At 37.9% G+C, this 11,689-nt stretch overlaps 1 protein-coding gene across 8 annotated transcripts in view; it reads left to right on the top strand.

The window, feature by feature from the left end:
- Positions 1-11,689, top strand: part of SENP7 (SUMO specific peptidase 7) — a 39,935-nt gene that overhangs the window by 23,588 nt on the left and 4,658 nt on the right. For all 8 annotated transcript variants that reach the window (XM_031051366.2, XM_031051364.2, XM_031051362.2 and 5 more), the window contains 9 exons: positions 830-863; positions 1,695-1,868; positions 3,968-4,230; positions 5,297-5,430; positions 6,624-6,740; positions 7,608-7,727; positions 9,937-10,029; positions 10,917-11,128; positions 11,556-11,608. In XM_031051366.2, coding sequence (XP_030907226.2) covers positions 830-863; positions 1,695-1,868; positions 3,968-4,230; positions 5,297-5,430; positions 6,624-6,740; positions 7,608-7,727; positions 9,937-10,029; positions 10,917-11,128; positions 11,556-11,608 — 1,200 coding nt within the window. The remainder of the gene's footprint in view (positions 1-829; positions 864-1,694; positions 1,869-3,967; positions 4,231-5,296; positions 5,431-6,623; positions 6,741-7,607; positions 7,728-9,936; positions 10,030-10,916; positions 11,129-11,555; positions 11,609-11,689) is intronic.

Below are 11,689 nucleotides of genomic sequence, written 5' to 3'. Positions count from 1 at the left end.
CAGCAGTTTTGTGCAGTAGTTCTCATCCAGCAGTGAGAACATTTCATGGAAATTTCCGGAATTGATATGCCAGAATAATTAGAAGGATGAGTTGAAATATTTTTAGAGCTTTTAGGTAGAAAGTGAAATTTTTCCATGGAAAAAAATACCCAAACTTTATTCTTTGTGCATACTGTGGTAAAGTCAAAAAAACCCCTCTCAATGTGTATGACAACCTTCTGCCAAAGTGAAAAGCATTCTTTATTTAGCCAAGTCTTTTTAACATAGCAGTGGTGTAAACAGACTCGTCAAAGGCCTTTAATTCAAAGGTTAAACTAAATGGCAAAATATACCCCAGTGTTGGATTGTCTATATAGTGTCCTTGATTCAAGTAGTGTAGGTAGTGGTCTTGTTCATGGGGTGCTTAACCTCCTTTTGTCCTAAGTGTTCATGATTTTTTTTCTTCTTAAGAAGCCTGTAGGCTTCTCCACAACTTTCTGCTTATTTCTCAGTGCTTAGCACCTCTGGAAGTTACTTGGCTGTCATTTAGATTCTGCAATACATGTTGCAGTAGGAGTGTTCTTTTAGGTCAAATAGGCAATATTAATTCTCATACTAGACAAATTGGGCTAGACAAATTGTTAGTATTGCCTTAATGGTTGGACTTTATGATCTTACAGGTCTTTTCCAACCTAAATGATTCCGTGATATTATTTTCAGTTTATTTGGCTATCAACAAGGAAAGATAGGCAGATAATTAACAATTCTACTTTTAATAATTCTACTTTGTTTTAATCAATTTGTAGAAACCAAACTAATTTTTTTAATTTTTTTTTTAATCTTATTTCAGTTTACAATCAAGTATATTGTGATCCCATTTCAGGGTAAGAGAATTTTCTTCTTTAGCCTTTGCTTAATGCTATATCATTAAAGTACTGCATTAGAATACTTGTATTTACTTATGAGTAATTTATAATCTTATTTGCTTCACAAAGACAATAAATTTTTAAAATTTTATTTTTCAATAAATAAAAATTGTCTATAATGTAAGCATTAATAACTTAGCAGCTTCTTACACTTTTAAGGTGAATTTGTAGTTTTAATGGCCTTTCCTCCCACATCCCTGCATATATTAAGTGTTGAACTATAGTAAATATGACTATATTTACTACATTTTTGAGGTGAAACCTCAGTCTTTTCAGATTAGGATTTTAGATCCTTAGGTTTATTAAACAATAATGTAAATTGAGTAAAGCTAAGAGGGATATAACTGTGGATTTGCATTCAGTCAATTTTCCAAAGATGATGTGTGGTTTCTCTATCCCATAGGAGAAAGTTCTGAGAAGTTGAGAAGTTCTGAATTGGATTGACTAAAAGGAAATAGGAATTCATGATTTGCAATAATTTTTCTATATTTGTAGGTATTAACTGTGATTATCCTGAGCAAAAAACCCGTATTTTTTTATTCCATGAAGAATAGCATTTAGATGTTTAGCTTTGGGTGTTACAATTTGGTAACTTCATTTTACATAGTTTGATATAGCCTATTTAAGTATTAGATTCTCACAATTTATGTAATGTCAGGAATAAAATCTACAAGTACTGTTTTAATACACTTTGATCATACTTACGTCTTAGTGTGTAATTACTGTAACATGTATGACTTTATCTATGGCAATAAAAGATACGGTTATTTAAAATTTTATTTTCTACAGTGGCTCTTAATAAGAATATTAACCTGACAGTTGATACTCTGGATCTGAGAAGGTTTGGTATGTGGAGAAGTGATGGTGGCTGTTCTTCAACAGTGATAATTTTCCTTTGGTTGTCTGTGGATTATGTAGAAAAGATCGAAACCCAATTAGGAAAGTTAGTCATGAGCAAGCCATGTAAGTAATCTTTTTCCTTAAATGCAATAAAAAGGTCGAATATATGGCATATCAACAAAGCAGTTATTTTACAGCTGTGTTTCTGGAATGCTGAGGAAAGCCTGTGGTTTTTTTTAACTATAAGTTGGCCAATTTTGCTGTTCTAAAATGCCTTGTTGTACGTGGGGAAATAAAAACCCCACAATGTGATTCACGATCTCTTCTACTTAACAAAAAGACCTTGTAACACAGTTGAATTATAACCTGTGCAAGGAGGCCCTCTGAAACTTTGCTTGTGCATAAAGTATTTCCCCCTTGAAAATAAATTCTTGAAAAAAGTACCTGCTGGTTGAAAGGATTTGCAGATAAAGGTTGAATTGATCTTCGACAATACTACATACAGGTTGGGCAGAGAAGTGATTCAGAGCAGCCCTTCAGCGAAGAACTTAAGGGTGTTGGTCAATGAGAAACTTAACATGAGCCGGCACTGTGTGCTCGCAGCCCAAAAGGCCAATCATCTGCTGAGCAGCATCTAAAGGAGTGGACCAGCAGGTTGAAGGAGGTGATCCTGCCCCTCTACTCTGCTCTTGTGAGACCCCACTTGGAGCACTGTGTGCAGTTCAGGTGTTCCCAATATAAGAAGGACATGGAGCTCTTGAAGCAAGTCCAGAGGAGGGCCATGAGGACCATCAGGGGGCTGGAGCACCTCCTGTGTGAAGACAGGCTGAGAAAGTTGTATCAGCCTGGAGAAGAGAAGGCTGCATGGAGACCTCATAGCAGCCTTCCAGTATCTGAAGGGGGCCTGTACGGATGCTGGGGAGGGACTCTTCATTAGGGACTGCAGCGACAGGACAAGGGCTAATGGGTTTAAATTTAAACAGGGGAGATTTAGGCCAGATACAGGGAGGAAATTCTTTACTGTGAGGGTGATGAGGCACTGGAAGAGGCTGCCCAAAGAAGTGGTGAATGCTCCATCACTAGCTCTGTTTGATGCCAGGTTGAACAGAGCCTTGGGCATCATGGTCTAGGCATCCCTTCCCATCTAGGCACCCCTGGCAGAAGGGATGGATAGTGTTGGAACCTTTACAACCCTAACCATTCTGTGATTCTATGATTGCATTATTGCAGTTTGCTATTAAAAGACACTTGCTCTGCTCAGTTGCTAGCCCTGGATCCCAGTCTTCCTTTTGCTGGCACCTGGACATACAAGTCAGTGCCAGTTGCTTGTTACAAGCTGTTATGTACACACAGGCACATAGCTGGCTAGGACTCCCCTGGTCCTAGTAGCTGACCCCCCTGCCCCCCATACTCTCATCCTTAGAGATACATGATGAGTCCTGCAGTGAGAGCTGTCCCTTAGGAACTTACTCACCCTCCTGCCTCACAAGACGCTTCAGCTATTCATTTAGTTTGGTTTGATCTTCCCTTATTGCAAGTTGTGCTCACTTGCACTTTGGTTGTTGTGTTTAGAGACACCCACACATCCCCTTCCCCCATCAAATAGAGAGTCCCTCAGCCAGGAGAGAGTTAGAAAGGAATTTAATGAGAAGATGGGACAGAGTGCTGATCAATGCGCAGGGCATGTCAGACAGGTGTATTGACTAGCAAAGTATTTAGATGTGACTGATCCTTTTTATGCCTTTAGCCCTCTATTTTCCCGTACTTGTACCTCTACAAATCACCTGAATACCTGCCTTTAGTTCTTCCCTTAAATGTCCCATGAGAAGTCCTGGGCAATCTCAGAATGCTCTTCCCCAGTCTCCCATCATGTGTGCCATACACCTCAGCACAATCTCTCCTCAGCCTAAAAGGTGATCTGGCATTGACTCATCTTGGTGGGTTTCAGGTCTGGTCTCTGGGGACAGCCCTAGGAAGGGCCCAGACTGGGTGTCCCTTTTTCCCAGTCCTTAATTTGGGTTCTTACCAGCCATTGTGCTCCTGTGCTCCTCTCGGCTTATGGAGGTGGGCCTTTGGTTGGCTGATGGCCTCTGAGAGGAACCTGGCAGCATATTACTTTGGTTTCCACTCCTGCCATTGTCTCTCAGTGCTCCTTTGTGGGTCTGCAGACAAGTTTTTATCATGTAACCTAATAGTTAATATCCATTCTCTCCTTTCTCCAGCTAAATCTAGTGAATTCGTATTTCTTGAACTGTCCCAACCGCTCACAGAATGGGAAGAAGACAGACTGACTGAAGTGATTACAGGTGTGAGCAAGAAGAACAGAGCACCAGATCTTCTTGAGTTTTTGTCTTTGAAGGAAGCACTGTCCTTGTTTAAGGACCTTTCTCCTGAAGAGAGCTCATTTATAAATTACAGTAAGGATCTACTAAAGCAATGTATACCAAAACAGAGTATCTCAGATGCTCATGAGCCTGCAGTTCAGGTTAGTTGCTTGATTCATCACCACCTGTTGGCATTGACACATTTTAGTAAATTTTAGGTACACCTTCTTTCCATAGCTCAAAAAAAAACCCTCAGTCATGTTTGTTATTTCTCTCATGTTATTTTTCTTATTATTGCAAAATGGGGCAAGATTTGCAGTAAACTAGATTGTGTCCACAGAGGGACAGTGTATAGACCTCGTCAGTAAGTGGCAAATAGTGAAGCTTTAGGTCAGCTCATGGTTGATTATGCCTAGAACCACAGGGTTTTTCTGCCCTTGTGATGTCTCCAGGGCAGCAGTTTTGGAGTTAATCAAGTACGGAGTGATGGAGCCATTTTTTCAGTTGAGCTGGAAGTGAAGGAGTGCAGCAGAGGAGGAGCTGTGTATCTTCCTCACTCCAAACACCTCTAGATGATGTACTGCTGGGCCAGTCACAATTTGAAATGCTAAATAATTCCTAATGCTGCTGGGAAGATGGAGCTGTGCAAGGTATTGTGTTAATACACCTCCCTCTGAGGAGTAATGTCTTAACACAACTGCACATCCTTGTCACTTCAGAAATTATGTATGTTCGATCCCATCAGAAAAAAGCACAGAGACAATAAATCAATCTGGCTGTGAAACTGGGAACTTAAAAATTAAGCTAGCATGTCCTAAATCTGTATCATCGTTAGGCAGATTGGTTAAGAACTAGATTTTTAAACATTCCAAACATTCACAGCTCCTATTAAGACAGTCTGATACTTTTCTTCATCCATTCAGGTCCAACAGGTACAGTTTCTTCCCCAATTCTGTATGAGTTGGCCGAATATGCTTAAACAGTTAGAAAGAGGTTATGAACAGAGTAAGAGCTGTCATCTTTTTAAAACAGAAATAACTTTTTTAGTTATATGACTAGTGGCATGTTTGCCTAAAATCATGATGTTTACACTTCTGTTCTCCAGCAGGATTCCTCTTCAGTGATGCAGGATATTCCTGTGGGCTTTAGGCTTGTTTTTTGTGTGTTCTGTTTTACATATTAAGCTGTATAATGTTTTTTACTATTGTTTGGATTTTTTTCTGGTAGGAATCAAAACCAAAAGTGGCCAGGCCCAGTTACGCCCTTGCAAATAAGCAGAATAGTGGTTGCTATTCTATCTCTCTGTCCTCTGCACTAAATGAAGAATGGAAAGAAGTAAGAGGAACTGGAGCAGTTAAGAAGTATGTATATTTTGCATAAATGAGAAGATGAAAATATAACAAATTGAATAAACAAATTGCTGGAATAAAAATCTTGGCTTCAACTATTATTCTGTAGTTTATTTGAAAGTGTTATGTTAAAGATGCTCTAGAAATCTAAAATACCACTGAGTATGAATGTAGTTATTCCTGTTTCCATTCTAATAGTTAACAGAAAAAATGGATGTGTTACAGGATGACAGAAAATCTTACAGAAATCAGAATATCTTAACTGTGACTAAAAGTTCATATCATAGATGCATCAATGGGGGGGTAGGGACCCCATGGCTTCTGTGAGTTTCCATCTAAGTCTATATCACGGCAAAACTTTAAACTTCAGCTGAGTCTTTTTTTTTTTTTAATATAAACTGTTTTCTTTCACTCTTCTGGCTCTCTATTTATAACTAGTTTGTCATATAATTTGCTAGTTAGTACAGGAGCTTGATTAGCTAAAGACACAAAATGAGAACACAGGTGTGTAATGCAGCAAGGTACTAGGAGAGTACTGACGCACCTCAGTTCTGTCTGCACTAGCCTGTTAGCCCTTGTGCTTCTAGTACAACAAACATTACTGGAGTAAATTGCTCCTAAGAACTCTTGCCTTCTGCAGTCACTGACAGTATAGCAGTTGTTTTTATTTCTGCAACATCAAAACTGCTTATTTCATCATTCCAGTTAAGTAATATGGTTGCTAATGTGCAGCTTTTAAAATACATTTTAAATACTAGTAGTAGAGGTAACTTGGGCAGTTTCAGTCTACTTACAGTACATATGGTGCGGAAACCCAAGTTTCCTGCTTGGAAACATGGGAGTCCTATTGGACTCTTAATGAACAAAAAGTCACTGTTCATTAATACCATTTGAGAATATGTCCCCTAGAATTTATTTCCAGTTTATGTAGCCATTTGTCAATTACTTTCTATCAAAAAAAACCCAACCCAAGATGAAGGTAAAAAAATAATCTTTTCAAAAAATTTTCTCAAAATTTCAGTGTGCATTGGGGTGCACATTTCATTTGTAACTCTCAACTACTGGAGTAAGAAATGAGAAGGTTGTTTGAGTTAGTCAACAGTTTTGAAAATCACTATTTTTAACAGGTTTTCTAGAAAAACTACTTGTGAAAAATAATGTCAGTTTGTCACTCTTACAACGTGATTTTGATTTGCATTTTCTAGCTTAATTATTTATCCACCCCCACCTGCAAAGGGAGGACTGGGAGTTACAAGAGAAGACTTAGAGTGCTTAGAATATGGAGAGTTTCTCAATGATGTCATTATTGATTTCTATCTTAAGTAAGTAATCACAGCTTTAATTGTACCCTTCTTTCTGTGACCTGATCTGGACTTGAATTACTGTAATTTTGGTCTCTAAATATGATACAATAATTTCAGAAGTAACAGCATGATGAATTTGTAAGTTGGAGTCCTTCTCAGCAGGTTCAATTGTTTCAGTTTCATTCTTCTTGTCCCTCAAAAGGGCTGTGATATCATCCAGACAGAGCAGTGTAGGGGAAAAAGCCTCTTGGCGACCTCACAGAACAGAAAGTGCTGAGCAGGTTTAAGCAGGCAACTGAACAAAGTAGAGGGGCTGTATTAGTAGTTTATTTACTGAGCTCAGACAAAGTGAAGCATCCTTTCCCCAGGCAAGAGTTCAGGAATTCTGATGCACGACTCCTGCAGAAAGCACTACAGCTAATTGTGGAAGCTTCTTGAGTTAGCTGTGCTTGGCATACCTGCTTTGTGCCATCCTCCTGGAGTTTGTGAAAGCAACTTTTCCAGAACCAGCATGGTGGACCGCAATTCCCTGAAGCCGAGATTTATTTTCCTTATGCTGACTTAAACCTAAGCAGAATTCTGGCTCTTTTGAAGGCTGTCTGCAAAAGTTCCATTTTGCTTGGCATGCAGCATGGCTGCCGTAACTATGAGCAATTGGAAGCCACTTAAAACTTGTTATCTAGAGGATAGCAAAGACTAGAAACCTATCCCTAAAAATAAATTCAGAAGCATTATTAACCTGAGTATGATAAGGTTTTTTTTTTTGGGGGGGGGGGGGAGATTGTTGGCTTTTTTTTTGTTGTGGTTTGTTTTTTTTTTAAATCAGAAAATAATGGTACTTTCTAGAAAAGGAATTTAATAATTTCCTTCTTTTTTGTTTGGTAGATACCTGTTGTTGGAAAAGGTGCCAAAACATCTTGCTGACCGCACACACATTTTTAGCAGTTTCTTCTATAAGTGCCTGACCAGGACAGAAAAAAATTCTGAGGGGGATCTCAAAGTTCCGTAAGTTCATTTTAGACACTGTTATGTGCAGAAATAAGCTGTCAATTGATGCCACTTGGAAGTTCTGCAGATCATCTTCTAGTTAGCACATTAAATGTCAACCAGTGTTCTGCAGGGGGTTAGTGATTAAATGTTGTAACTCATTTTAAGCATATTGATGTTTTTCATTTAAATGTGCATGTGATTCATACTGAATGGGAATGAAAATGTTATCACCTTTCTCCAACTTTATCTGAATCTTCAGACAATTATTTATGTATTTTGATCCTTTTATTATACACAGTTTTGCAAGGTATGGATAATTTCAAGAAATTGCACTTATAAAAATATTTTTAGATTTATCACGTATTTAATGATATATATTGATAATACATTCTTGTCCGAAGTTTTAATAAGAAGATTTTTTACACACCAAGTTTGCACATTTGGTGTTTAACACTCGTGAACAATGGAATTGGAGAGTTTCACAGAAAAATTATCATTAGCAGCTCAAGAACCCTGTATCGCTTTGTGTTTCCAGCTAAGATTCTATAAAAACAATCTCTAGAACACTTTCCATTTCTTCTCAGTACTGATGTTTGAGAGTGGAGCTTGCCCTGCCACTTACAGTGATGATCTGCCAGCAACTTTCATTGTTTTCATCATTCAGTTTATCAGTTGTTGGTTGTTTTGTTTTATTTCCCTCATCCTGTTTCTCCCTGAAGTTATTTTTCTTCTTATCCATTTTTATCTTCTTTTATTCCCCGGGTTTTTCATTCTGCTGACAAACTCGATGGCCACCTGCCCATAGAGGTGTACTATCTTGTGTGTGTTGCAGTCACTGCTAGCTGAAAGGTATTAAGGGGAAAAATAATGTAACTTCTGTAATATTCTCAAAGATGTCTCAAAAATTCAGGGAGCTGTGCTTGAGAGAATGTCTTCCATTGTTTTACTGTCTTCTGACCCTGAATGTTCTGAGGTGGAAACAAAACTGTCTATGTTAAGGCTGCTGCTGTGGCTTGATCTGATTCCTCTAGCAAGGCTGGGCTGTCCATAACCTTCTTAAGGAACTGGAATGGCACTTGTAATTCCCCATACTTCAAGGACTATAGCTGTTTCAGATCAAGAGATAGCTTTGGAAGTTCTGATTTTGTGTTTGGGCTTAGATACTTACGTGGTGGTTACAGGTGGTTTGGGTTTTTGTTTCTGTGGAGATTCTTGATAAATGGGTAGGGGAAATTGGGCTCTGTACTGTTGTAAATGAAATTCATTTCAGCTGATGTAACTACTTTACTTAAAGACCTTTTGCTTCTCATTGTTTATGCTGCTTAGGCAGTAGGTGAGAACTCTTTCTATAGGTGCTTTCCCCTTTCAATTCCCAGTGCTTCTAGAGTCATGTAGCAGAGGAAACTTCTGTGGCAAGTCTTTACTTAATGCTGGCCCGCTGCTTTTCCATTACTCATTCATTTCCTCTTGTTCACCCTGCACTGAAGTTACCTTTCTTAACTGCCAGTTAAGAAAGATGGAATCAGGATGGGAATAGGGATGTCTCCTGAGTACAGTGAATTTTGCTTTCAGATGATACTGAAGCAAAGTTTCATAAACTGTTTGTTTCAATTTCAACTTGTGAACCTAAGTTGAAAATATACATTTAGGTTTCTTCTTAATTTTTTATTATTCTCCTAGTATCCTGTCCTCATGTGTTATATCTGTAGGACTGGAAATGAAATGTGCTCCGGCAGTTAAAGCTCAGGACTGGAGGGAGTCTGTTTCAGTCCTGACTTTGCTACAGGTGTGTTGCATGACTGTATTTAGCTTTTTCCTTCAAAAGATAAGGTTGTTTAGATAGGCCTTCAAAGTGGTACTGCGAATTTTAATTAATGGATGCTGGTAAGTTGTTATAGATCTGTTTTACACTGGCTGGTGTTCAGATGAGAATTTTGCATTTTGTGTAGAAAATAATACTTATTGGTTAAGTAACTGCAAGAAATCCTTTCAATTCTATGGATGTTTTTTTCCTTCTGAAAGATTTTAAGATGGTTCAGAAATGGCTTGTTAGTCACTTGGGTTTAACGGTGTGCAGGTTTGTTTTTTTCTCTGTCAGGGAAGTTTCAAGAGTAAGTGGAAAACCTACTGGGGGATTGGGGAAGATGTAGGAGTACTAATCCCCATACTTTGCTTTAACTAAAAAGAACAAATCTGAACAACAGTTGTCATTTGGTTTCTGCAGAGCAGCACAGAGAAGACACAGAAGAGTAAGAACGTGGACTCGTCATATAAACATCTTTAGTAAAGATTATATCTTTGTGCCTGTGAATGAGGAGTAAGTCTATGTATTTTTCACACCTGATAATTAGAGATTTAAATGTGTGAATATTGTGGTGATAGATTTATGTCCGTAAGTTTGGATCACTGGAAATTAACACATGAGTTGATTAGATTTTGAAGGTGATTTTTGGAGTCACCTTTAGTAAACTTTACATCTTTGTTTTATGTTTTACTGAAAACTGCATTTATCACAGAATCACAGAACCATAGAAAAGTTATATGATTCAGTTTTCACTAAATAGGTGACTAAATAGAAAATCTAACTTCTGAAGAGACTTAAAAATTATTCAGTTCACACCTGTTCTTCAAGATCTTCAAAATCTAATGATCTCATGTGATTTTTTTGATATCATTTGTATGTCATTATAATGATTCCTGTGCACTAAAGTAATGTTTCTGTAAAGAAATCACAGCAACTTGTAGTGTTAGTGGATTAGGAGTAGTACTTCCAAGGTCTGTACCCTGGCCTGGTTGAATAACTAACCTGCAGATGGCAACTCCAGTAAAACTGAGCAGTCATTGAGAGTTACATGTGCAAAACAGCTGCAGAAAGAGATGAGGCTAGAAGCATGCCCTTCCTTCAGTTACATTCAAAACTGTGATCATATATTATTTTAGTACTCTCCCCCCACCAGTGGTGGGTTTGTTGTTTTGGAGTTTCTTTTAAGGAATTGATATTTATGCTGTTATGCCACAATGCAAAGTAAAATGAAATAGAGGATAAATATGAGATGCCATGAAGAAACATGGCAGTGGTGGTTATGTGTCACAGAATAGTTGTTCGTGAGTTCTCAGTGTTATAAAAACTTCTCATATCCTTTGCAGAACCAAACGTTACACTGTTTTGATGATTTTTTCCCCCCTCTCTCCACTGCTGGGCAGGTCTCATTGGTACATTGCAGTTATCTGTTTTCCTCAGTTAGAAGAAGCTGTGTATGAGGAGTGTCCCCAACAAAGTTTATTATGTCACCAGCCACAACAATCTCCACTTCGGTCAGAGAGTGACAACACTAGAACTGGTTCAATGTTGGCCATTCCTGGTAACTGCAAAGATGAAGAAGAAATGGTTGTTAACAAAAATTTATCCTCTGAAGGTAGGTAGTCTTACATGGCTTGACATAATTTTCTTCTGGTTCTAATGTTGTCTTAATCCATGAAGGAGGTATAAGATGTCTAAAAAAGCATCTTTCATGTCAAGATTGGTAATACAAAAACAAATTACATCATGCATAGCAAAGACTGTGCTTCATTCTTGTTGTCTGCAACTCTGGAAAATACTGGAAGGGACATGTAAAATCAGTGGCTCAAATCCCATCATAAGTGGAAAGTTATTGGATTTCAAGAGTTCTATCAGGAAGGCAAGCCCTCAGAACTCTGTTATTTGAACATTCACAAGGGAAGCAAAAGTAGTTTATACTTCACTATTGTATTTTGAATACAAATAATCTCAAATTTGAAAATGGAAATATTTCAGGTAGAAAATATTTTCTTAAGACTTTTTAATTTGTTCTCTCAAACTAGGTGGCAGTGAAACTGCTGCTTCTGCTTCAGTCCTGCATTCAGCTATTTCTAAAGTAAGTATCTGTTCTACTGACAAGGAAAACATGTATTGCTCTATTTCTGAAGGCTCTGAGAATTGACTAAGTGAATTTGCA

The sequence above is a fragment of the Melopsittacus undulatus genome, chromosome 2, assembly GCF_012275295.1.
Source record: "Melopsittacus undulatus isolate bMelUnd1 chromosome 2, bMelUnd1.mat.Z, whole genome shotgun sequence".
Lineage (NCBI taxonomy): Eukaryota > Metazoa > Chordata > Aves > Psittaciformes > Psittaculidae > Melopsittacus > Melopsittacus undulatus.
This window is presented reverse-complemented; position numbering and strand designations above follow the sequence as displayed.